At 36.7% G+C, this 22,224-nt stretch overlaps 1 protein-coding gene across 4 annotated transcripts in view; it reads left to right on the top strand.

Moving 5' to 3' along the window:
• Positions 1-22,224, top strand: part of ARHGEF12 (Rho guanine nucleotide exchange factor 12) — a 145,332-nt gene that overhangs the window by 78,864 nt on the left and 44,244 nt on the right. For 3 of the 4 annotated variants that reach the window (XM_059415324.1, XM_059415317.1, XM_059415308.1), the window contains 9 exons: positions 3,374-3,472; positions 4,938-4,987; positions 7,646-7,703; positions 10,034-10,212; positions 11,446-11,523; positions 11,715-11,834; positions 13,423-13,563; positions 18,428-18,502; positions 20,759-20,851. In XM_059415324.1, coding sequence (XP_059271307.1) covers positions 3,374-3,472; positions 4,938-4,987; positions 7,646-7,703; positions 10,034-10,212; positions 11,446-11,523; positions 11,715-11,834; positions 13,423-13,563; positions 18,428-18,502; positions 20,759-20,851 — 893 coding nt within the window. The remainder of the gene's footprint in view (positions 1-3,373; positions 3,473-4,937; positions 4,988-7,645; positions 7,704-10,033; positions 10,213-11,445; positions 11,524-11,714; positions 11,835-13,422; positions 13,564-18,427; positions 18,503-20,758; positions 20,852-22,224) is intronic. The other variant, XM_059415334.1, reaches the window with a different exon arrangement.

Raw genomic sequence — 22,224 nt, 5'->3', positions numbered from 1 at the left:
TGACAGAGAGAGATCACAAGTAGGCAGAGAGGCAGACAGAGAGAGAGAGCAGGGAAGCAGGCTCCCTGCTGAGCAGAGAGCCTGATGTGGGGCTCAATCCCAGGACCCTGAGATCATGACCTGAGCCGAAGGCAGAGGCTTAACCCACTGAGCCACCCAGGCGCCCCTAATGATAGGAGTTTAACATAAAAGTGTTTTAATTGATGGAATGGATAGATGAGTAATGTATTCCTGAACAGAAAATCCAAGGGCATTGTAGTCCTAATCATAATAAAATATTTAACATTTATGAGCCCTTATTTGTGTCAGGCATTAAGCTAAATACTTAATATATATATTATATACAAGTGAAATACACAAATGTAGAGCACGTACGGGGTGAAGAGGCAGAGGGAAAGGGAGAGAGAATCTTGAGCAGATCCCCATAGAACATGGGCCTGACACAGGGCTTGATCTCACAATCCCAAGATCATGACCTGAGCCAAAACCAGGAGTCTCTAATTCTTATATTTATTGTATTATGTACTAAAAATTAATAAAAAAATCTTCTTGATTTTATGTATTCATACCCATTCTAGTTATAGTTTTTCCCAATTACTTGAAGGTTGCAGCATTACCTCAAAGGTTGAATTCTGATAGGTTATCTTTCCTCTGCCCCCATTACCATTTACTATTTGTGGGTGAATTTGCTAATTCAAATACTGTTTGGTGGGGCGCCTGGGTGGCTCAGTGCGTTAAGTGTCTGCCTTCGGCCCGGGTCATGATCCCAGCGTCCTGGGATCGAGCCCCATGTCTGGCTCCTTGCTCAGCGGGGAGCCTGCTTCCTCCTCTCTCTCTATCCCTTCCTGCTGCTCATGCTCTGTTTCTCTCTTTCCTTCTCTCTCAGACAAATAAATAAAATTGTTAAAAAAAAAAAAACAACAAATACTGTTTGGTGTGTCGTAGTCTCTAGAGTTGAGGGCTAACAAATTTTGATGTGAAAAATCAACTTTCTTGAGGTATAATTTACATAAAATAAGATGTAGTCCTTTTAAATGTACAGTTGGATGAATTTTGGCAAAGGAATATACTCTTATATAACCTTTACCTTAATTAAGATATAGAACATTTCCATCACCCCAGAAGGTTCCTTCATGTCTCTTTGTGGTTATTCTCACCCTTCCTCTCCACTTGTCTGTAGGCACTACCCTGCTTTTTGTTACTGTCCTTTAGTTTGCCTCTTCTCCACTGGAATCATATTGTATGGACTCTCTTTTGTATCTGCTTTGCTTAGCATGATGTTTTTGTGATTCATCCATGTTTGTTGCATGTATGAGTTATTCTTCTTTTTCCTTGCTAAGTAGTATTTTATTATAATCGATATATAGCAGTTTGTTCATCTATAATCTGTTGATAGACTTTAGAGTTATTTCTGGTTTTTGGCTCTTAGGAACAAAACTACCATGACTGTGTGTGTAACCAGTCTTTATATAGACATGAGTTTTCATTTTTCTTTAGAGTGAAATTGCTGGGTCCTATGTAAATGTGTACTTACCTTTACAAGAATTTTCTAAACTGTTTTCCAAAATGTTTATACCATTTTACACTCCCACCAGCAATGCATGAGCGTTCCAGTTGCTCCACATCTTTGTCAACATTTGGTATTATAAGTCTTTTTATTTTTAGCCAATCAAGTTAGTGTATAGTGGTTTCTCACTGTGGTTTTAGTTTGCTTTTCCTGATGACTTCAGATGTTGAGCACCTTTGCATATGCTTTTTGGCCATTGAGGTATGTTTCTTTGTACTGCATTTACTCAGATCTTTTGTTCTTTTTTAAGTAATCTTTATGCCCAACGTGCAGTTTGAACTCACAGCCCCAAGATTAGGAGTTACACACTCTAATGACCAAGCCAGCCAGATGCCTCAAAATCTTTTGTTCTTTTTGAAATGAGTCTCCCATTATTGAATCATAGAGTTGTTGTCTTTTCAGTATAATCTAGATACAAGTCCTTTATCATATACTTGAATTATGAATATTTTCTCCCACTTTGTGCCTTGCCTTTTCATTTTCTTATCCATGTTTTTAGAAGAGCAGGTATTTAAAATTTCGAGTCCAATTTCCTAGTTGTTGTTGTTTTTTTTTCTTTCATGGTTGCTGCATTTTGCATCCTAAAAGACCTATCCTAATGTCTTGATGATTTTCTCCTGTATTTTCTTATGAAAAGTTGTAGCCTTTGTGTTTAGGTCAATGATTTGCTTTAAGTTAATTTTTTGTGTGGGGTTATGGTTTGTGTTTTCTGTACTATGATCCCCTTACTCCAGGCTTTCATTTGTAGTAGGCTCACAGACTTGTGACATTTCATTAACAGCAAGAAATACATGTATTCATTAATATGTGGTCTTCAACGTAATCCTTTGTTTTGTACATCAGGCTTATTTAAAAGGTCATGCTCTTTGTGTAAAAATTGTTATTTTGAAGAAATTTTTATTTTCATTTTATTTGCATTATTTTACATGTTTTATATATTGATTTTTGGTGAAACACTTAGATTCTGTAAAGCTGAAAGTACTAAATCTCTGGCTAACACAGAGTTCAGGATCTTCAGATCTTGATCTATGATCAAACAGCCCTGGGTACTAATCAGGGTTCTATGATGGGACATTCCTAAACCTTTGGTTGTGGTCTTCTTTCTTTCACCTTGCCCTGACTACTTTTGTTTGCTGTTTGCTAGAAGGAAAACAAAATCTCCTGTAGGAATCAGGTAAGTATGTGAAAGAGAGTTGGTTGAGCTCAAGGGTTCTTTATCTTTCCTACTTTTTTGTCCTTTGTTTATTTTTTCTATGAGCCCAGGTCTTTCTTCTCTTTGGACTTGTTCTTTCTCTTTTTTGGAAGAGCTCCCATGCTCTTCATGCACCTCCCTTCTTTAGATAGTCTCTTTTTCTAAGAGTGAGATTGGATTTCACTAGGATTTAACCATGGGATGCTTCTAGCCTAACATCCCCAAATGTTTGATTTTCTAGGGCTTGAACACCAGTTAGAGCACCTGAACAGAGGGCAGTGGGGAAGGTTTCATGTTACAAATAGCAGAGATGTGAATAGGCCTTCCGTCTCCTCTCTAATACTTCATCTTTTCCACTTTGCCATAGCTGTTTTTAATCTCAGAGAAATTCCACCCTGCCTCTCCAGTGAGAAACCAATACATTTGACTCTTGGCGATAGTCTCGTATTTGTTTTGTTTATGGGGTTAGTACTCTGGTTTGTGATACCGGTTTCACGTGCCACCATGTGTTTCTCCAGATAGAATGTAGGTCGTTACAGTTCGTTACTAATATGTAATTATGTCTTTTTCTCTCCCATTTTCTCTTCTCTCTTTACCCTGCGGTTCTTATGCAGGTCTTGTTCAGCGCTGTGTGATCATCCAGAAGGATGACAATGGATTTGGGCTGACGGTCAGTGGAGACAATCCAGTCTTCGTACAGTCTGTCAAAGAAGGCAAGGCGTTTTTTAAAATAGTCTTGTCACTTGGGAGCAAAGAGTAAGAAGAGAAAAGCTTAATGTCTATTGCCTAGAATAAAAGAATCATATAGATTGCAGGTCATATGGCCTGTTTTGTTAAATTGGTCTTTAGTGTCCTAGTTATAGGCATGAATTCACCCCAGTTGATTTTCTTTGTATGCATTAGAAAGAAACAGTCTTATTACAGTTTTAGAAACTGTTGCTTTATACATCATCTCTCTTAGAGAAGTTTGTGGAATTTTATTTCTTCATGGCACAAGAGGTATTTGTTAGACCAGATTAAAGAAATGGTTATGTGTTCCAAAGCATCCACATTTCACAAAATGACAATAATAATATGTTCTGTTACCATATGTTGAGTACTTTCTTTATATTGGGTGCTGTAATTTGAGGTAGGTATTTTTTATTCCCATTTTACAGGTGATATTGAGGTTTAGAGTGGAAAAAAAAAAACCCATAAAATTAATCCATGCATGGTCACACAACTAGAGAGTGGCAAAGGCACGTGTTTTTAACCATTTGGTTACTCTGCCTCTCTTTCAAGAAAATTAGCAGTACAAGACACATGAAAAAGTGCTCCATATCACTCGGCATCAGGGAAATACAAATCAAAACCACAATGAGATATCACCTCACACCAGTCAGAATGGCTAAAATCAACAAGTCAGGAAATGATAGATGCTGGCGAGGATGCGGAGAAAGGGGAACCCTCCTACACTGTTGGTGGGAATGCAAGCTGGTGCAGCCACTCTGGAAAACAGCATGGAGGTTCCTCAAAATGTTGAAAGTAGAACTGCCCTATGACCCAGCAATTGCACTATTGGGTATTTACAAACGTAGTGATCCAAAGGGGCACGTGCACCCGAATGTTTATAGCAGCAATGTCCACAATAGCCAAACTATGGAAAGAACCTAGATGTCCATCAACAGATGAATGGATCAAGAAGATGTGGTATATATACACAATGGAATACTATGCAGCCATCAAAAGAAATGAAATCTTGCCATTTGCGACAACACGGATGGAACTAGAGCGTATCATGCTTAGCGAAATAAGTCAAGCAGAGAAAGACAACTATCATATGATCTCCCTGATATGAGGAAGTGGTGATGCAACATGGGGGCTTAAGTGGGTAGGAGAAGAATCAATGAAACAAGATGGGATTGGGAGGGAGACAAACCATAAGTGACTCTTAATCTCACAAAACAAACTGAGGGTTGCTGGGGGGAGGGGGTTTGGGAGAAGGGGGTGGGATTATGGACATTGGGGAGGGTATGTGCTTTGGTGAGTGCTGTGAAGTGTGTAAACCTGGTGATTCACAGACCTGTACCCCTGGGGATAAAAATATATGTTTATTAAAAAATAATAATAATTTAAAAAAAAGAAAATTAGCAGTACATGCAAATGAATTATGTTTTAAGTAATTAATTTCTTTTACAGATGGAGCAGCCATGCGGGCTGGGGTACAGACAGGTGATCGAATCATCAAGGTAAGGAAAAGACTATTATGGAATTTATTATGGTAGATTTAAAAACAGCATATATTAACCATATTTTATTTTTTTCACTTGAATTCTTATTAAAAGCAGTGCATTGTATGTATTTGTTGACTAAAAATATTCATTTATTTTAAAATTAATATTACTTTTTACTGAAGGGCATAATAAAAGGCATGAATAAATGGACTCATGCGTATTCTTAGATAGGAAAGTAACTCACTGTGATAAAGATCATTTCTCTCTAGTCTTATCTGCTAGTAAGAAAATCTCATCAAAATATATTAATATGTACCTCTGGGGAAAAAATATATGTGTATAAAAATAAAAAATAAAAAATATATATTTTAATATGACTGGGGAGATGTATCATTATTTGTCAAACTGATGAGTCTTCCAAATGAATTTTACAGAGTTATAAGAATAGCTTAAAAAATGTTATGTATATGGGTATTGTGTGAGATGACATGGTAGGGATTAATTCAAAGCAGGTTGAGGCCTAGGTATAGGCCTATCAGTCTAGAAACAGGCCTTGAATTCTGAATAGTACGAGAAGAGTGGATTGGTCAGTCATTACTCTTGAGATGGTTGAGTAATTTGAATACTTAAAAAATTGAATCATTACATAGGAAAAGGCACAATGAATATGTATTTACAAACAACTATCTGGAAAAAAGTATTTGAAACTTACTATAGAGTAGAATACCTTGTAAAGAGCACTTTTAAATTCCTAAGAGAAGAGTAAATAAATAGCCTAATAGAAAAAAAAGGCAAAGAATTAGGATATGTCTCACCACACTTATAACAAAGAAATAGAAATTAAACTGACAGGTGAAGGGGGGCCTGGGTGGTTCAGTTGGTTAAGTGTCGAACTCATGATTTCAACTCAGGTCATGATTTCTGGGTTGTGAGATTGAGCCCCACTCTGGGCTCTGCATGGCATGGAGTCTGCTTAAGATTCTCTCTCTCCCTTTTCTCTTCTTCCCCTTTTCTCTCTCCTTCTCTAAAAAACAAAATAAAATAACATAAAATAAAATAAAATGTAAAAATATATTTGGTTGTCAGAAATTTTAAACATTATTGATTGTATACCTTTGGCATAGTTTTTGTATGGTAAAATGGCTACTCTCATAAACTTGTCAGTATAAATTGGGTAGAATCTATTCGGATATAAATTTGTGAATATGTGTCAAGTGATATATATTTTTTAAAAAATTGTTTCAAGAGAGAGAGCAGGGGAGGGGCAGAGGGAGAGGGAGAGAAGGAGTATCTTGAGCAGGCCCCACCCCCAGCATGGAGCCTGCTGCAGGGCTGGTTCTCATTACCCTGAGACCATGGCTTGAGCTGAAACCAAGAGTCAGACACTTAACTGACTGAGCCACCCGGGTGCCCCCAAATTGTATACTTTTAAAAAGTATATAACCTTTGACCAGCCACTTTGCTTTTAGGAACTTACCTAAGGAAGTAAGTGTACAAATGTGAAGTGATATATGCACAGGGAAATTCATTTCATCTTTATCATATTAAAAATGTGTGGGCATGTCTGGGTAGTACAGTTGGTTAAGCCTCTGACTCTTGGTTTTGCTCAAGTTGTGATCTCGGTCATGGGATCAAGCCCAGCTAGGCCCCGGGTTCAGTGAGAGTCTGCTTAAAAAGATTCTCTCTCCCTCTAACTCTGTCCCTACCCCCTGCACTCACTCACTCACTCACTCTCTCTCTCAAATTAATTAATAATTATTTTTAAAAATTTGTAAATAATGCAAAAGTGCATAAATAAATGGAGGGCTAGAAAAAGAAATTACATTTCATCTACAGCTGTTAAAAAGAATAGATTAGGTCTGCGTGTGTATCTATACTGAAAGATAACCACATACAACAAAGAAGTATTTATCTGAAGGAAAAAAGGCAGTTATAATGTATATGTCTGTGGTTGTGTATCTGGTGTGTTTATGCTAGAATAGTGTCTCAGAGATTAAACTTTGTGTGTAACATTGATTATCTCTGATCGGCGTGATTAGTATACTTTCACTGCTACCTTAGACACTGATATATTTGACCTTGTAAAAATTAGTATTACTTGAAAAAGAAAAAACTTGAAAAACTAGTATTACTTGAAAAAGAAAAATAACGTTGGTTCCATGTTTGGTATTTTTTCTTAATTTTGTTTAGTGGAGAATTTGGATAACATTTCCTATAATTAGCCTAACTGAAAATTAATTTTCTTTGTAAAGATTGGGTCATGGTTGGAAAACTTCAAGTAAATTGCATATTGTGGAAATATTGTTTTTTTAATCTTTTAAATTGATTTTGACAAATCAGTGAATTTGCAAAGAGGTCTTTTTTGTTTGCAAGAGCCCTTCACTGTGAAGGACTTGTAAAACCTGTTGCATGGTATCTTTTGTCATTTTTCATGGTAAGTTATAATGTTGTTTAAGTCAAGGCCTTGTTTTGGATTCAAGTTCATTTTCTTGCAGAGTATATCTTATAGAATAGCAATAAAAGTGAATATTGAACCAAATATATACATATTTTAATATCGTTCTCTGTACTATGTTATATTATAATGGGTTGTATTATGTATAATAATTCCTAAAGTCAATATATCTCTTCTTAATGGAATGTGTCTGACATGCTATTATCATTTTCTTACAGGTGAATGGAACTCTGGTGACTCATTCAAACCATTTGGAAGTGGTGAAGCTAATCAAATGTAGGTGAATGTTATTCTCAATTTTAATTGGTTTCTGAATCCCTTAAAGCAAGGATCAGAAAACACTTATGTAATAAGCCAGAGAGTGAATATCTTAGGATTTGTGGTTCCTATAGAGCCCGCATTGGGCTCTCTGCTCGGCAGGGAGCCTGCTTCCTCCTCTCTCTCTGCCTGCCTCTCTGCCTACTTGAGATCACTCTGTCAAATAAATAAATAAAATCTTAAAAAAAAAAAAAAAGAAAAAACCAGTCTGTGGGCCAGATTTAGTCTTGGCTGGAGTTCGCTTTAACCTTGCATTAAAGGAAAGTCTGAGGTGAAAAATTTTAATTTACTAATAACTATCTTTTGTTCACTTTATATATGTGGTTGATTATAATATCCTTGTTACTCTTGGTAATATAGAAAGCATATATTTGAAAGAAATGCCTGAGTCATCTGAGGGGGAAGAGATTGAGAATTCAGATGGAATGGCCCAGATAAACTGAAATGGAACTTTAAAAGTCATCTAGCATAGTCATGTTTCCTCAGATAAGTAAATCATTAAATAAAATCCAGGGTAGTGATCTCTTGGAAATCTCCAGAGTTAAGAATTTAGAATCTTCTGGATCAAATTCTTCCATGGTAGACTACAAATAAGAAATAGTTATTTATAGCCAAGGAGAAACACTACTATTTTATTTAATCCTATTTTTGTTTTATAGAGTGGACATCTTTCGAATAATTTCATAAACTGAATTCTTTCTTGGCCATCTTCCTTTTGAACTAAAGCAGCCCCTGAATCCTTTTTACCTTTCCTTCGGAGGGCTTTTACCTTTTACTTTTTGTCAGGGCTCTAAATGGTCCCTGCGATCTCATAGTTCTTCACTTTAGTACTTTTTAAAAAGAAATGGGATGATCAAAATTAGACCCCCATTCTTGAATCAGTTTGATTATTTATGTAATGAGATTGTGTTTTATATATTTTTATGTGCTACATACATATGATGGTTTATGATTATAAATAAGTATATGCCAGATAACTTTTGCAGAGTATAAAAGATAAGATTATTTCTTTAGATTTTTAGGCTATATATTTTACTCATACCAGTAAATTTTGCTCAGAAAAAGTAGATCCTAGCATTATAGCAGATAAGATGCCTTATCCAATATTGAGAGCCTGGCTAAAAACTTAAAGTAACCGCAAAACACTGTGAGCATCCCGAACAGATCTAAATTTGCAGTGCCTCACACCTGTGTACGCTACTTGTGCTGGTCCCTCATGCTCTACTCTGTAATGCATACTCTGGACATAACTGAAGAAGAAAAGGGAAGAAATAGGAAGCTAGTGGAGGCAAGTAAATATAGGTAAAGTTACATACATATATATTTACATATTTATATATATATATAATTTATACATATATATTATATATATTATAGATATGGGATAAGTAAGGTATAATAGATGACTTTCTGACAGAGCAATACAATTGAAAAACCCTAAAAAGTTTATGTCTCTCAAATTCCCCCAAATCATAGTATTTGTGACCACTAAGTGTAAAAAAAAAAAAAAAAAAAAGACTTAGAACCTCAAACACTGAAATAATTGACAGTGAATTCCATGGGCAGTTAAATAGGGAGAAAAGTGTGAAATAAACATATTTAGAAATTCTACTGAAAAGTCTTAGAGGGAGATTTTGTCATTCAGAGGTCAGTTATCTAGAAATATCCTTGATTTAGAAAGTCTCCTTTCTTCTCGATGCTAGATAAATAACGAATGTCTGTTGTCGAGTCTTTCTGGTCAGGGTTGGTTTTGCTTTCTGTACTTTATTCCTCCTGTAATATGGCTAGTGAAGTTCTGTCTTCCCCACATTTTAAAAATAACTCACTACTCATTTATTGAATGTTCTTCTCCAATTTTCGTGGGATATTATTTGTCCTACTCATTTTTTAAAGTTGATTTAAAATTCCTTCATGATATTCTGTAAAATAGTTAAGCCCTGCCTAATTAGATTCATCTCAAAATTGAACATAACCATTAGTAGATGGTTGCTGTTAACTCACCCTTCCCTAAATTAAAGAGATTATAAATTTTATTTGCCTTCATGTAATATCTGATCTTATGAGTAGTAATTTGCTATCCAAAAATGGCATTGTTCTTTTAGATTTTGGGGGGAGGTCATAAAAAAGCAGTGACAAGTTGGATTCTTTTTCTGTGGAGCAGTGGTTAGCAGATGATCAAACTTGTTCACATAACTGGATCTTAGAGAACTGTCAAAGAGGAAGTAGAGAAATGCCGTAAGCAAGAGTTTGACAGTGTTATTTTCCTTCCTCTCTCTCCTCGCCACAAGCTGGTTCCTATGTAGCTCTCACTGTTCAGGGACGCCCGCCTGGGTCGCCCCAGATTCCACTCGCCGATTCTGAAGTAGAGCCATCAGTCGTTGGACATATGTCTCCCATCATGACATCCCCTCATTCACCTGGAGCATCTGGGAACATGGAGAGAATTACTAGTCCTGTGCTCATGGGGGTAAGAGGGGGAAAACTCTTAAATGCCTAGTTTATAATGATACCTTTACTTTATATTAAGGGTTTTGCATAAATTTAAGTTCAGAATACTGGAAAATCACTTCCAAATATAAAAAAATTAACATAATAATCTGAAATGATTAGTGTGTTGGGATAGCAGATTGAATTGAGAAATATTTAACACCTGCCATATACAAAACAGGGTGCCATTCACAAAAATAAAATTAAGATACCCTATATTTGAGGTCCTTGGTTATCTTAGAATATATATTTTAAGGGGACGGAGGTTTGTTTATTTGTTTATTGTTGTGTCCCCAGTTGGCCTGTAGTAGATATTTAAACCCTTGTTGTTTGAGATAGAATCAAGAGAATACGAGTAATTACAATATCAAGGCAGAATGTAGACTTTATGAGGGGAGAACTATTAAGCTCTGTGACAATTCAGAGAAGGGAGGAAGCACATCCGGTTGTAACAAGGAAGGACTTCATGGAAAGCTATGATTTGAATTGAGCCTTTTAAGCAGTAGCATTTAAGCGGTGGCAATGGGGAGGAAAGAAGCCCAGGTAAAAGAAGTAGAATAAAAGTAGAATAAAAGAGAAAGAGCCAAGAAAGCACCAAGTGTCTGGGGGAAGTTCCAGGACTCTTGTTTGGCTGGTGCCTGTTAAGGATTTAAGTAGTGGGAGGTGAGGCTTGAAAAAAGTAAAACTATTTATTTTGAAAAAATCCCAACTACAAAGCTAATTTATATGTAACCAAAGAGATAGTAAGAATCCACTAAAATTTGTGGGGAGGTGGAGTGGGGGGCAAAGAGTGATGTGACTGTAGCGGGAGTTGAGCAAGCTAATTAGATCAAGTATTACAGGTTTGTGAAGCTTCTAAGAAGAGATGGTAGAGAGGAGTTAGGGAGCTGTCTTAATATTTCAGGCAGGAAGTGCTGGGAATTTGAGTCATACATGGGGACCGACAGTACAGATCCAAGGGACAGACAGTGTAAGATATTATTCTTGTACTAAGGTGACTTCATTTCTCCAGCTAATATCATTATTTAATGTTTTCTTGAACCTCGTTTAATAAAAGTGAAACAGAAGGGCTGAAATCCCCCTGTAACCTTCCAACTTTGAGCGCTGTGTCTTCCAGCCTGTTTTTGTGACCGCTATTTATTTTAGCTTCGCTTGCTCTGTATTGGTTGGTTGGTTGTTGTTGTTGGTTTGTTTTTTTTTATCTCTTTTCTAGGAGGAAAACAATGTGGTTCATAACCAGAAAGTAGAAATTCTGAGAAAAATGTTACAGAAAGAACAGGAACGGCTACAGGTACTAAATTAGAAATGGGGCTGTTACAGGCCAGTGAATATGTGAGTGGGCCTAGTAGAGTTGGTATTTGTTGTGACCACAGCCAAGCAGTGTTGTAATCGATGCCATCCGCTCTTTTATTAAGAATGGAATTTTTCTATATTTCCTTGACATAAGTAATTAATTCTCAAAATATTTCTATAACTTTTCAGTTATTGCAGGAAGATTACAACCGAACACCTGCCCAAAGATTGCTAAAAGAGATCCAAGAGGCCAAGAAACACATTCCTCAGCTGCAAGAGCAGTTATCCAAAGCCACAGGCTCTGCTCAGGTAGCATCATTGTTAAAAGTGCTACCCAACTTTTTGCAGGAGATTTTTCTTCTGGGAATGTGTTAAAGAATGTTGCAGTTGCCTTTTTTAAAAGTTATTTTTTTCTAGCATAGGCCGAGAAGATGTCTTGTGTAGCATGTTACAGAAACAATGATGAGCTAAAGAAATGTGGGCTTCTGATTCTTCGTTTGCTCATGATAATCGTATTTCTTTGTTCCACCATCATTTTAAAAGGAATTGAGTGCTTTTGCTTTGATGTGACAAACTACTAAAATGTATTTAGATACATATGTTTACATTTCAAGGCTCATTCTCCCATTTTCAAAGAGAATGGCAGTTATGTTTTTAAGTAGGAACGTAAGATTTTGTAAAATGGCAGGCATTATGCTAAATACAGAGACAAGTATTTTCTCGCTTATCTTCATAGCAACTCCCCAAGATTAGACACTACTGTTGTTTGCCCCCATTTTACATATGCAGTTAGAGAAACTCAGAGATATTAAATAATCTGTCTGAAGTCATGTAACTTAAAAGCAATGGAACTGGAGCTTAGACCTGGTCTGATGAGTTCATAAGCACTTTCACATTCTTAACGACTGTATTTTTCACTGAAATTTTGAACTAGAATTAAATAGAATTTGTTATATCAGTATAAGTTATGGAGATGATGTCTCATTAGAAACTGTAGCCCAACCAGATTTCTATTCTGTAATAATATTCAGGTTAGGGATCTGAAAAGCTCCTTATATCTCATCTTAAAGCAAAATAGACATATCCCTATACCATCTGAAATGGGTAAAAGGTGTTGATTTATTGTGCTCCCTGAGTCTGTGAGTGAAAGCCACAGTTTTGTAGAACTCAAAGGATTCTTTGAGATCATGTAGCCTCATCGGCTTGTTTTAAAGTCAAAAAATCACGTGTTTGAGAAAATTGGAGTCCAAACAGGTTAAATGACTTAGACGAGGTCACACAGCTCTACGGTCTCTTCTGACTTCCTGGTTCAGTGTACTTTCAGTTACACAGTATTTAGTTTTTTCATTACTTTCAATCCCATTAGGTATATGAAATTTTGAGTATTATGCCTCAGTAATGTTGACAGTTTTATGTTATAATTACTGAGTGAAAACGACATTCTTCTTCAAACAATAAAAATGTGGTTCCTGGTTTAAAAGCCTGTATTATCTTATAGCACTGTGTCCCAGAATTGGCAGTTTATTGAAATTCTAAAGTGTTGGGAGGCAGTTAACCAGAAGTTCTAGTGTAATAATCTTTACTATAATGGGCAGAATATATAAATTATATAATTTAACCAACTATTTTATATTTTGCTCTATTCAAAAGTTTGAACTCTTTTTCTCCTTGCTTAAATAGCACTTTCCCTGTCTTTAAGATCATGCCATTTTAGAACCACAGAATTAGTAGTTATTTATGCTTTAAATCTCTAGAGGTTTAAGCATTCTTGATCATATCAAACTGGCTAGATTTACCAGTCTCCATTTAGATGACAGTGTAAGTCTGTTTCTTTATGCAATCAGTAATAAATTTTTTTATTGTGTTGGTGTGTGTGTGTGTGTCTGATCCGTTTTAGGATGGAGCTGTAGTTACATCCTCCAGGCCTTTAGGTGACCCACTGCCAGTCAGTGAGGCGGAAGCTGATCCTGGTGATGGACTAGGCAGAATTGATTATAGCAGTGGAGACGCTTCTCGGCCCAGTAGTGACAGCGCAGATGTAAGCGTTCTACATCTTGATCTTGTTTTCTTCTTCACAGCTCCTTTCCATATTGGATTTTAAGTTACGTGAATTAGAGGTGTTCTCTTACTACTTTCTTTTTTTTTTTTAAGATTTTATTTATTTATTTGACAGAGATCACAAGTAGGCAGAGAGGCAGGCAGAGAGAGGGAGGAAGCCAGCTCCCCGCTGAGCAGAGAGCCCGATGCAGGGCTCCATCCCAGGACCCTGAGACCACGACCCGAGCCAAAGGCAAAGGCTTTAACCCACTGAGCCCCCAGGCGCCCCTTACTACTTACTTTTTATCACCCCCACCTTTCATGCAGCAATTTGATGAGCAGAGTTCTGGACACTGTTGCCTGTGAGTTTTCAATTCCAGAGTTCACTTTTTCCCTTAGATACACATTGTCTGTTTCTTTTGAAGAGGTGGAATTTCCCAGCAGGCCTCTTGTTTGTGGGTTGAGAAGTTAATAATGCTAGTGTTTTTTTTTTTTTTTTACTGAACCAAGAGGCCAACTGTTGATATCTTTAAGAGCATGTTAATATTCCATTTGTGGTCAGAGTGACTCAGTCTTGAATCATGGGGCACTTTGCCATTACAAAGAGGAAAAACCTTACTCCTGTTAGATAGACTTGAGTTAGTAACACTTTCTTGATTAACCCTCAGATTGCCAGATGAAGATGGATATTTGTTAGGAAGATCATAAGAAAACATTTCAAGTTGATTATGATGTACCACCGTAGTTGTATGAATACTTAACCAGCTAAGTTCACTGTTGCTTACTCAACAATCCTTTGTAAATAGTATGCAGTAATAGGAATAATGACTTAAAAATAGATCACCTCTTTAAAAGTGAAGAAGATAGTCTAAACCAGGGTTTTGCAACTGTGGATCATGGAATCAATGTAATGGGTTGGGACTAGCATTAAAAAAAGAAAAGAATAGGAAATAGTGCTTTGCAAAATGTAGATAAGGTAAGTGCTACTTCTTGTGACTTTTGTTAGATACACACATGCATGCACCTCTGTATGTTCACATGCTGGTTGACAGTATAAAATTTCTTATTGAAGGTCATGGTAAAAAAAGAATTTGAAAGCTACTGGTCAAGCCATCATTCAGGCCACTTTTTGAGGCTTAGGCCCAATGACTCGGAACTTCATTCAAGGAAAATTGAGGATTTTGGTAGGGGGGAAGGAGATAATGCTAGCAGTCTTATGATTGGATGGGCTGAAGGTTTTAATGAGAAATTTCAATTTTGACTCATGAGAAAAACATTTATTGGGCATACATACCACCTACTGTAATGAGTGTTTTGCATTCCTTGTTTTAGTTAATTCTCATAACAGCCATATGAAGTAGTACTATTGTTAACATAATTTTACAGAGAAAAAAACTATGGCCAAAGGGAGTTAACTAATTTGCTAACTTACCCAGATAATATGTGATCTGTCTACATCTAGCTCTAAACTATCAGTACTCTAAATATAACAAAGGTATTGAGGAGTAGAAATGCATAACATTTTGGGAGAGCAGTGAAAATGTTATGGTGTATTAGGGTTATGAATGAAATGGCTAGAGTTTATCTTAGAAACAAAGGCTTGAGTTCAGGTTGTAAAAGACTTCACATTGTTCTAACAGTACTGTTTTTAGGGCTCCTTTTTGCATTCTCCTTTTAGATTTAGTACTCCTTTTCTCTGTTTTTGTCTCTACCATTAGATAGTTTCTTAAGAGGACAGGGACAGTCTTATTTGACTTTGTCTCCAAAGCCTGGCAGATCCTACAATTAGGAATTCACAATAAATGGTACAGAAGAAAAATTAGAATTTTATCTTATATTTCAAGGACTGTTAGGGTTAGGGTTAGTGGCTTAGAAATATAACTTCATGAAACAGAGTGAATTGGAAAGTGTAGAAATAGACATTCCAATGACTTGAGACTGTTTGAGATATAATTGGTGTTTAATAAGTATTTGAACAGCAGAATGAATGAGAGTTTGGGCTTTATCTCACATGCAGAGGAGAAGCACACTCAGAAACACGTCAGTGTGGAAATGAATTAGAATAAAGAGGGAGATCTGGAAGGACAGAAGACTGCTAGGCTTGATGGGCCCTTAACAAACGTGCACGGAATGGCTCATAAATTAGTTAACCATTATTGACCACCTCCTTTGTGTGCCTCATGCTCTACAGGTAGCTTTTTAAATTCTCCCAATAATATTAAAGAAGCAGTATCACCATTTTATAGATGTGGAGAATGAAGCCAGGTGAATAGTAAACGAATGTTGTGGAAATCCAGGTGAGAGAAAATAACAGTGCTGACGAGGATAGTCACCAACTGCATGACAAACTAGTTTAAGTCCTACAGGCATCTGTTTGAAGCTAAAGATGTGCTGCTTTTAGCTTGTGGATCTCCACATTTCTTCCATGCGTTTCTTCTGCTCACTTTTAAAAAACAGTCTTCTTGTAATGTTTGTGATACCATTATTATTGTAAAGCTCCCTGCTATGCTCTCCTCAGAGAAGACTTTGAAGAACACCCCCACACCCAGTTCTCACAACAGAAGCAGGTTCACCACAGATCATCACCTACAATCTAGAGCCATCTGTCTCTGTGATTTTTGTGAATTCATGGCTAATGTTTTTAAAAACTTACTGTGGAAAAATTTTAAGCCTATTCAAAAATAGAGACGAGCATAACAGTCCCTGCTATGTACCCGATCACCCAACCTCTGAGCTTGTCATGGACAAGCTCTCCAACTTGTTATGTCTTAGTCCCCCGTTCTTCACACCCTACAGATACCAGAGTATTTTCAAGTGAATCCGAGGTATTATTTTATTAATCTGTGTCTTTAAGAGAAAAGAAGACTTTTTGAAAAATACAGCCATAATAACATTATCATAAAATCAAATTTCTTAACATGCAATTTGATTACCCTAATTGTCTCATAATGATCTTTCTGCAGTTGGTTTATCTGAGTCTGGATCTAGTCAAGGTCTTCAGCCTTTGGTTCATAGTCTTTTAATTTGTTTCCTTCCCTTTTTTTTTTTTTTCCATGCTATTTTTTTGTGACAGAAACTGGGTAATATGCCCAGTAAAACAAACACATTTTAATTGTATTTTCATGGTGTTGTTTAATGTGTTCATCTCTGTATATTTCCTGAAAGCTATTAGTGAGATCTGGAGTCTCGATCAGATTAAGAGCTGTTGTTTGGCAAGAACAATTCATGGGTGGGACTGTGTACATCCTGTTACATCACATCAGGAGGTGAATGTCTGGTTGTCTTTCTGTGACTGTAGATTTGTTTAAGGTGTTCAGATGATGTCAGCATGGTTCCTACATAATCAACTTTTCCATTAAGCTTTTATGTAACGTTCTTACCAGTCATTGATGATCAAAATGCCTGCATCCATTATTTAATTAGTGGTTTCAAAAGGATGCTATTACAATTTTGTCGTTCCTTATGCATTTACTAGTGGAATTATTTTACAAAGAATTTTCTCTTACTAGCTTTTAGGTTACCCTAAAATATAGCTTATACAGGAAATGCAGGATAGATACTAGATTCTTATCCCTCTATGTATCTGTTTCCAGAGGAGTCAGTACCTTAACACAATCTAGCAGTCACTAATGCGAGGGGCATTGTGTATATACATGTGCATATATATTATATTTGAATTCGTAGACTTTAACATATTTGCTTATTTTGTTGTAGTCCATTGCAGTCATTACTTTTTATTGTTGCTGAAACTATCCCTCTTTTGGGCAGTGGGAGCCCTTTCGGGTTCTCTTCAGTATTCTTTTAACGTGACATCCCAGTAACTTTGGTAGCTTTCTCACTTTTCAGTGTGACAAGATTATTCTAGCTCTGTCTTTTGTATCTCTTGTCCAAGACACAAAGTCCTCCATTTCTCCAGGTGGGGCTTATATTTGAAGCTACTATTGTCTTTACAGTGTGCTGTCTTGGTATATGTATAAAGAGCATGCACCTTCCCTATTGACATTCACACAGAAATCCCCTGTACCTCATTTTCAGCTGCTCTCTGAAGAATGGCTCCTTTGCTTTGCGGTGTTCTTTATCGTCCAGAATTGAAGTTCTGCACATGATATTGTTGCTGGTTTATATTAGGACATCCCAAACATACCATACAAATTTTATAGGAATCCACAAATCACTTTCACATGATACTCACAGAAACATAAGCAGAGGCTTAATTTTATTCATATAAATAGGCAAGAATGCTTTTAAGTTGCATAGAAAGAAGAGTTGGTTGGAGCGCCTGGGTGGCTCAGTGGGTTAAGCATCTGCCTTTGACTCAGGTCATGATCTCAGGGTCCTGGGATTGAGCCCCACATTGGGTTCTTTGCTCAGCAGGGAGCCTGCTTCCCCCTCTTCTCTGCCTGCCTCTCTGCCTACTTGTGATCTCCCTCTCTCTCTCCCTGTCAAATAAATAAATAAAATCTTCAAAAAAAAAAAAAAGGAAAAAAAAGGAAGAAGAGTTGGGAGCAGAGGGGTTTGAAAGAGCTGGATAAAGACAGAGTTTGACTTTGACATAATGAGTTTGAGGTACATAATAAATCTGGTTAGGATTACTTGGTAGAAATTAGCCCACAGGCCTGGAGACAAAGTACAACTATTCTCTTAGTGTGATGCTATTTATCAACATGAGATTAAAACAACTGAGAGAGTATGTGTCTTGCCAAAGTCAGGAGAACAGATAGTAGAGCCAGGTATTTAGAAAGATATTTAGTGGTTTCAAATACAAATGTGAAATTCAGAACCCTATTTTTTTCACCCTATTTTTCCTTATCCCTTTTTGGTGAGCCTGTTGAAATGAACTGAATGTTTTCTTTTTTTTTTTTAAGAGTCCCAAGAGTTCCCTGAAGGAGAGGATTTGTCTAGAGGAAAACCCAGAGAAGAGTGAAGCGATTCAGGACCCTGTGAGTATGAAATCCATGAAATGGTGGTGCTTTCTTCCACTGTCGTCCTACTTCAGTGACAGACACACCTGATATTTGTGGGTTGGGAGAGAAAAGCTTAAACTTATTAATAAAGAGTTGGTAAATGGAGAGAGCTACTCCATGGTATTTGATTGGCTTTAATGTTATTTTATTTATTATAGTAAAATACACATAAAATTTACCTTTTTGTAATTTTTGAGTATACAGGTTTAGTCATTAAGTTATATTGTCACTGTTGCGCAGCGTTGCCATATCTTTCTCCAGAGCTTTCTTCTCTAGTCCAACTCAAACTCAGTAGCCATTCAGCACTGCCTCCCCACTATCTTCAGGACTGGGCCACCACCATTTATTGTAAATTTGACTACTTTTGAGGACCACATATGAGAAGCATCATATATGTGTTTATCCTTTTGTGACTGGCTTATTTCATTTAGCATCATGTCCTCAAGGTTCACCCGTGTCATAACTTGTACCAGAATTTCCTTCTTTTTTTAAGGCTGATAATTATCCACTGTATGTATAGACCATGTTTTGCTTATCCACTCATCTGTCGGTGGACACTTGGGTTGTCTCCACCTTTTGGCTCTTGTGAATAGTGCCGCTATGACCATGGGCGTACAAGTATCTGTTTAGGTTCTTTTAGTTCTTTCGGGTATTTATTCAGAACTGAAATTGTTGGATTTTGCATATTCTTAAGTAAATACCTTTTAGCATTTTGATTTTGTTTTTTACTTAGATTTGTATCAGGTTTTATAGTAAGAGATTTAACAGCATATCGTGACCCATCCGTTATTTGCTACATAAGGACTATTGAAAAATCAGAGACATCGGAACAGCTATAAATCAAAAGTTGTCTGAAACCACTCTAAACACATTTATCTTGTTTTACCATTTTCTTAAAAAAAAAAAAAAAAAAAGACTAAAGCCTGAGGTTCAAAAAACAAGTAGTAAAAAAAGCAGAAGCAAGTTTAGAAGATGCAGATACAGAGACTGCACTACACTTCAGGAGGGGAGACCACAGCTACGGAGTATTTTGTTTATAACTGGATCGGTGTGCATAGCTTCAGCTAAAAGCTCTCTCCAGATGACCTCCGAATCAGGAGAGCCCCGTTCTCCTTGCTCAGCCCGACATCTTGCATCAGCCATTGTCAGCTTTGAGCTGAGCTCACTCTTTCCCTAGATCTTCCCAAATTTGTATTTCTCTTCTTACTGCATGGCCTTTGATTTTAATATTTGTGATCTTTAGCCATCCCGTATTTTTTTCTGTTATATGCGTTAATGCCCTCACACCAGCATTTTCAGACTAACTCCAACTTCGTAAATGAGCTGACAAGTGGATGAGCTGTTGCATGGGAGGGAGATCTGCCAGCCTACAATTTATGTTTGCAATTTTGGTTCTTTGTTTCTCTACAAAATGATTTTAATTTTGTGTGATTACTTGGAAATTGTGTTGCATTACGCCAGCGATTTTCAACCAGGAGTGATTTTGTCCCTCGGGGAGCATTTGGCAGTGTATGGAAACATTTTTTATTGTCATGACTGGGAGGCTGCCACTGGCACGGAGTGGGTGGGTAGAGACCCAAGATGCTGCTCAACATTGTACAATGCACAGGACAGCCCCCACAACAGAGAATGATCCAGCCCAAAATGTCAGCAGTGCCAGAGTTGAGAAACCCTGCATTATACACTTACGAAAATGAGTTGAAGAGGAAAAAACAGGGTTCAGGGACAGCTTTCAATTATGCGATGTTAATAGAAGTCTTTGTATTAACCTCTCTCCTCACTTCGTCTTACCATTTTTACTCTCGTTTTTCGTTTGTCCTGTGGTCTTCATTCACTTTTCTTACTCTGTCTCTTTAGAATTGTAATTATTTATGTAAAGCAACTTTCTGCCTGTGACAAGGTTTATATGAAATGAATGGAGTAACACAGAGTGATTAGAATGAGATATCCAGGAGTGTAGTGAGCAAAAGGTGTTAATTATTTCCAGAGGAAATGTTGTTGTTTTTTTTCCCCTCTCCAAGGAACAGTCAATACTGTTGTGGTTTTCTTTGCTAAAGTGATTCATTGCCTTGAAAATCTGAGAACCACTTCTTTGAAAATAAAGCACTTAAAGAAAATAAATAAAAAGGAATCCATTTTACTGAACCATTTCCTTTTGATGATTTGGCTTCATTCTTTCTCTGATTTGACCAACAGATAATTTTTCTGTTCTTTTTCTCTAAATGTTACCAGGATACTCAGTCACTCATCGGGAGTCCCTCTCCCCGTGTAGCGCCTCATATTATTGGAGCAGAGGATGATGATTTCGGCACTGAACATGAACAGGTGATGACACTTTTTTCTAAAACACAGATTGTTAATTCTTCAACGTGTTTGATTTGTTGTGAAAATGAATGCTTTTTGGAGAATGAAATTCTGTTTTTAAAGATTTAAGGCCATGTCTTAGAACTAAGATTGTTTTATTGCTTGGATTGTTTATTTTAACTTTGACCAGTAGAAATGACTTCACTTTTAAAGGTGATAAGGAGTGATTGACTTACACTTAAGTACTGCATTTTGGGAGAGGGAGTATAATTGTAAATGTATATTCTTTTGGTTTAAAATTCCTGTTGTTTATTGATGGCGCACAGCAGTATGAGTGGCTTGATTCTTGTACTTGTAACCCCTAGTCTTGCTAATAAATAATGAAGTCACTTACTATTTCTGGGGCTTTTTAAAATAACTTTTTGGGATTTTCTACATAGATTTATTTCCTTGTTTACTTTGTTTGTTTCCAGTTTGTTTATCTTTTATTTCTTGTGCTTACCTTGATTGCACTGGTTAGGACTTCCACTGTGAAATTGAATTGGAGTGGTGAGGCAGGACATTCTTGTCCAATTTCTGACCTTGGAGAGAAAGATACTTCATTTTTCATCATTAAGTGAGATGTTAGTGATAGGTATTTTGTAGATGCTTTTTATTAGGTTATAGAAATTTACTTTTCTATTTCTGGTTGAGAGTTTCCATCATGAATGGATGTTGAACTTTGTTGAATGATTGAGATGATCATGTGGCTCTTTTTTTTTTAATTTATTTTCTTAACATGGTAAATTTCATTGATTGATATTAGCATGTGAAACCAGCTTTGCATCCCTGAGATAAACCACAGTTGGTCGTAATGTATCTTCCTTTGTATGTGTTGTTGGATTCAACTTGCTATTATTTTGCTGATAATTTTTATATTGGTTTTAATGGGGGATATTGGTTTGTCGTTTTCTTTTTTTACACTGTCTTTGGTTTTGATATTTGGGTAATGCTGGCCCCCCCTTCTTTTTTGGGGGGGATTTCATTTATTTAGAAAAATAGCGAGAGTTGGTGAGAGGGACACAGGAAGGGGGAGAGAGAGCATCCCAAGAAGAACCCCACCCCCAACCCCCCCGTCCCCAGCACAGGGCCTGGTGCTGGGTTCAGTCCCACTACCCTGAGATCATGACTTGAGCTGAAATCGAGAGTCAGACACTTAACCAGCTGAACCACCCAGGTGCCCCTAATGCCAGCCTCTTAAAATGACCTGAGAAGTGTTCCCTCTTCTTGTATTTCCTGAAAGAGATTGTGAAGAATTGGTATCATTTGTTTAGATTAACTTTCTTCTCTAATTTATTTAGAGATGTGAGAACTTAAGTGGAAATTGTCATTCAAGGTTACTTTAGGTTTAACTA

Source organism: Mustela nigripes, chromosome 1 (assembly GCF_022355385.1).
Source record: "Mustela nigripes isolate SB6536 chromosome 1, MUSNIG.SB6536, whole genome shotgun sequence".
NCBI classification, from domain to species: Eukaryota; Metazoa; Chordata; class Mammalia; order Carnivora; family Mustelidae; genus Mustela; species Mustela nigripes.
This window is presented reverse-complemented; position numbering and strand designations above follow the sequence as displayed.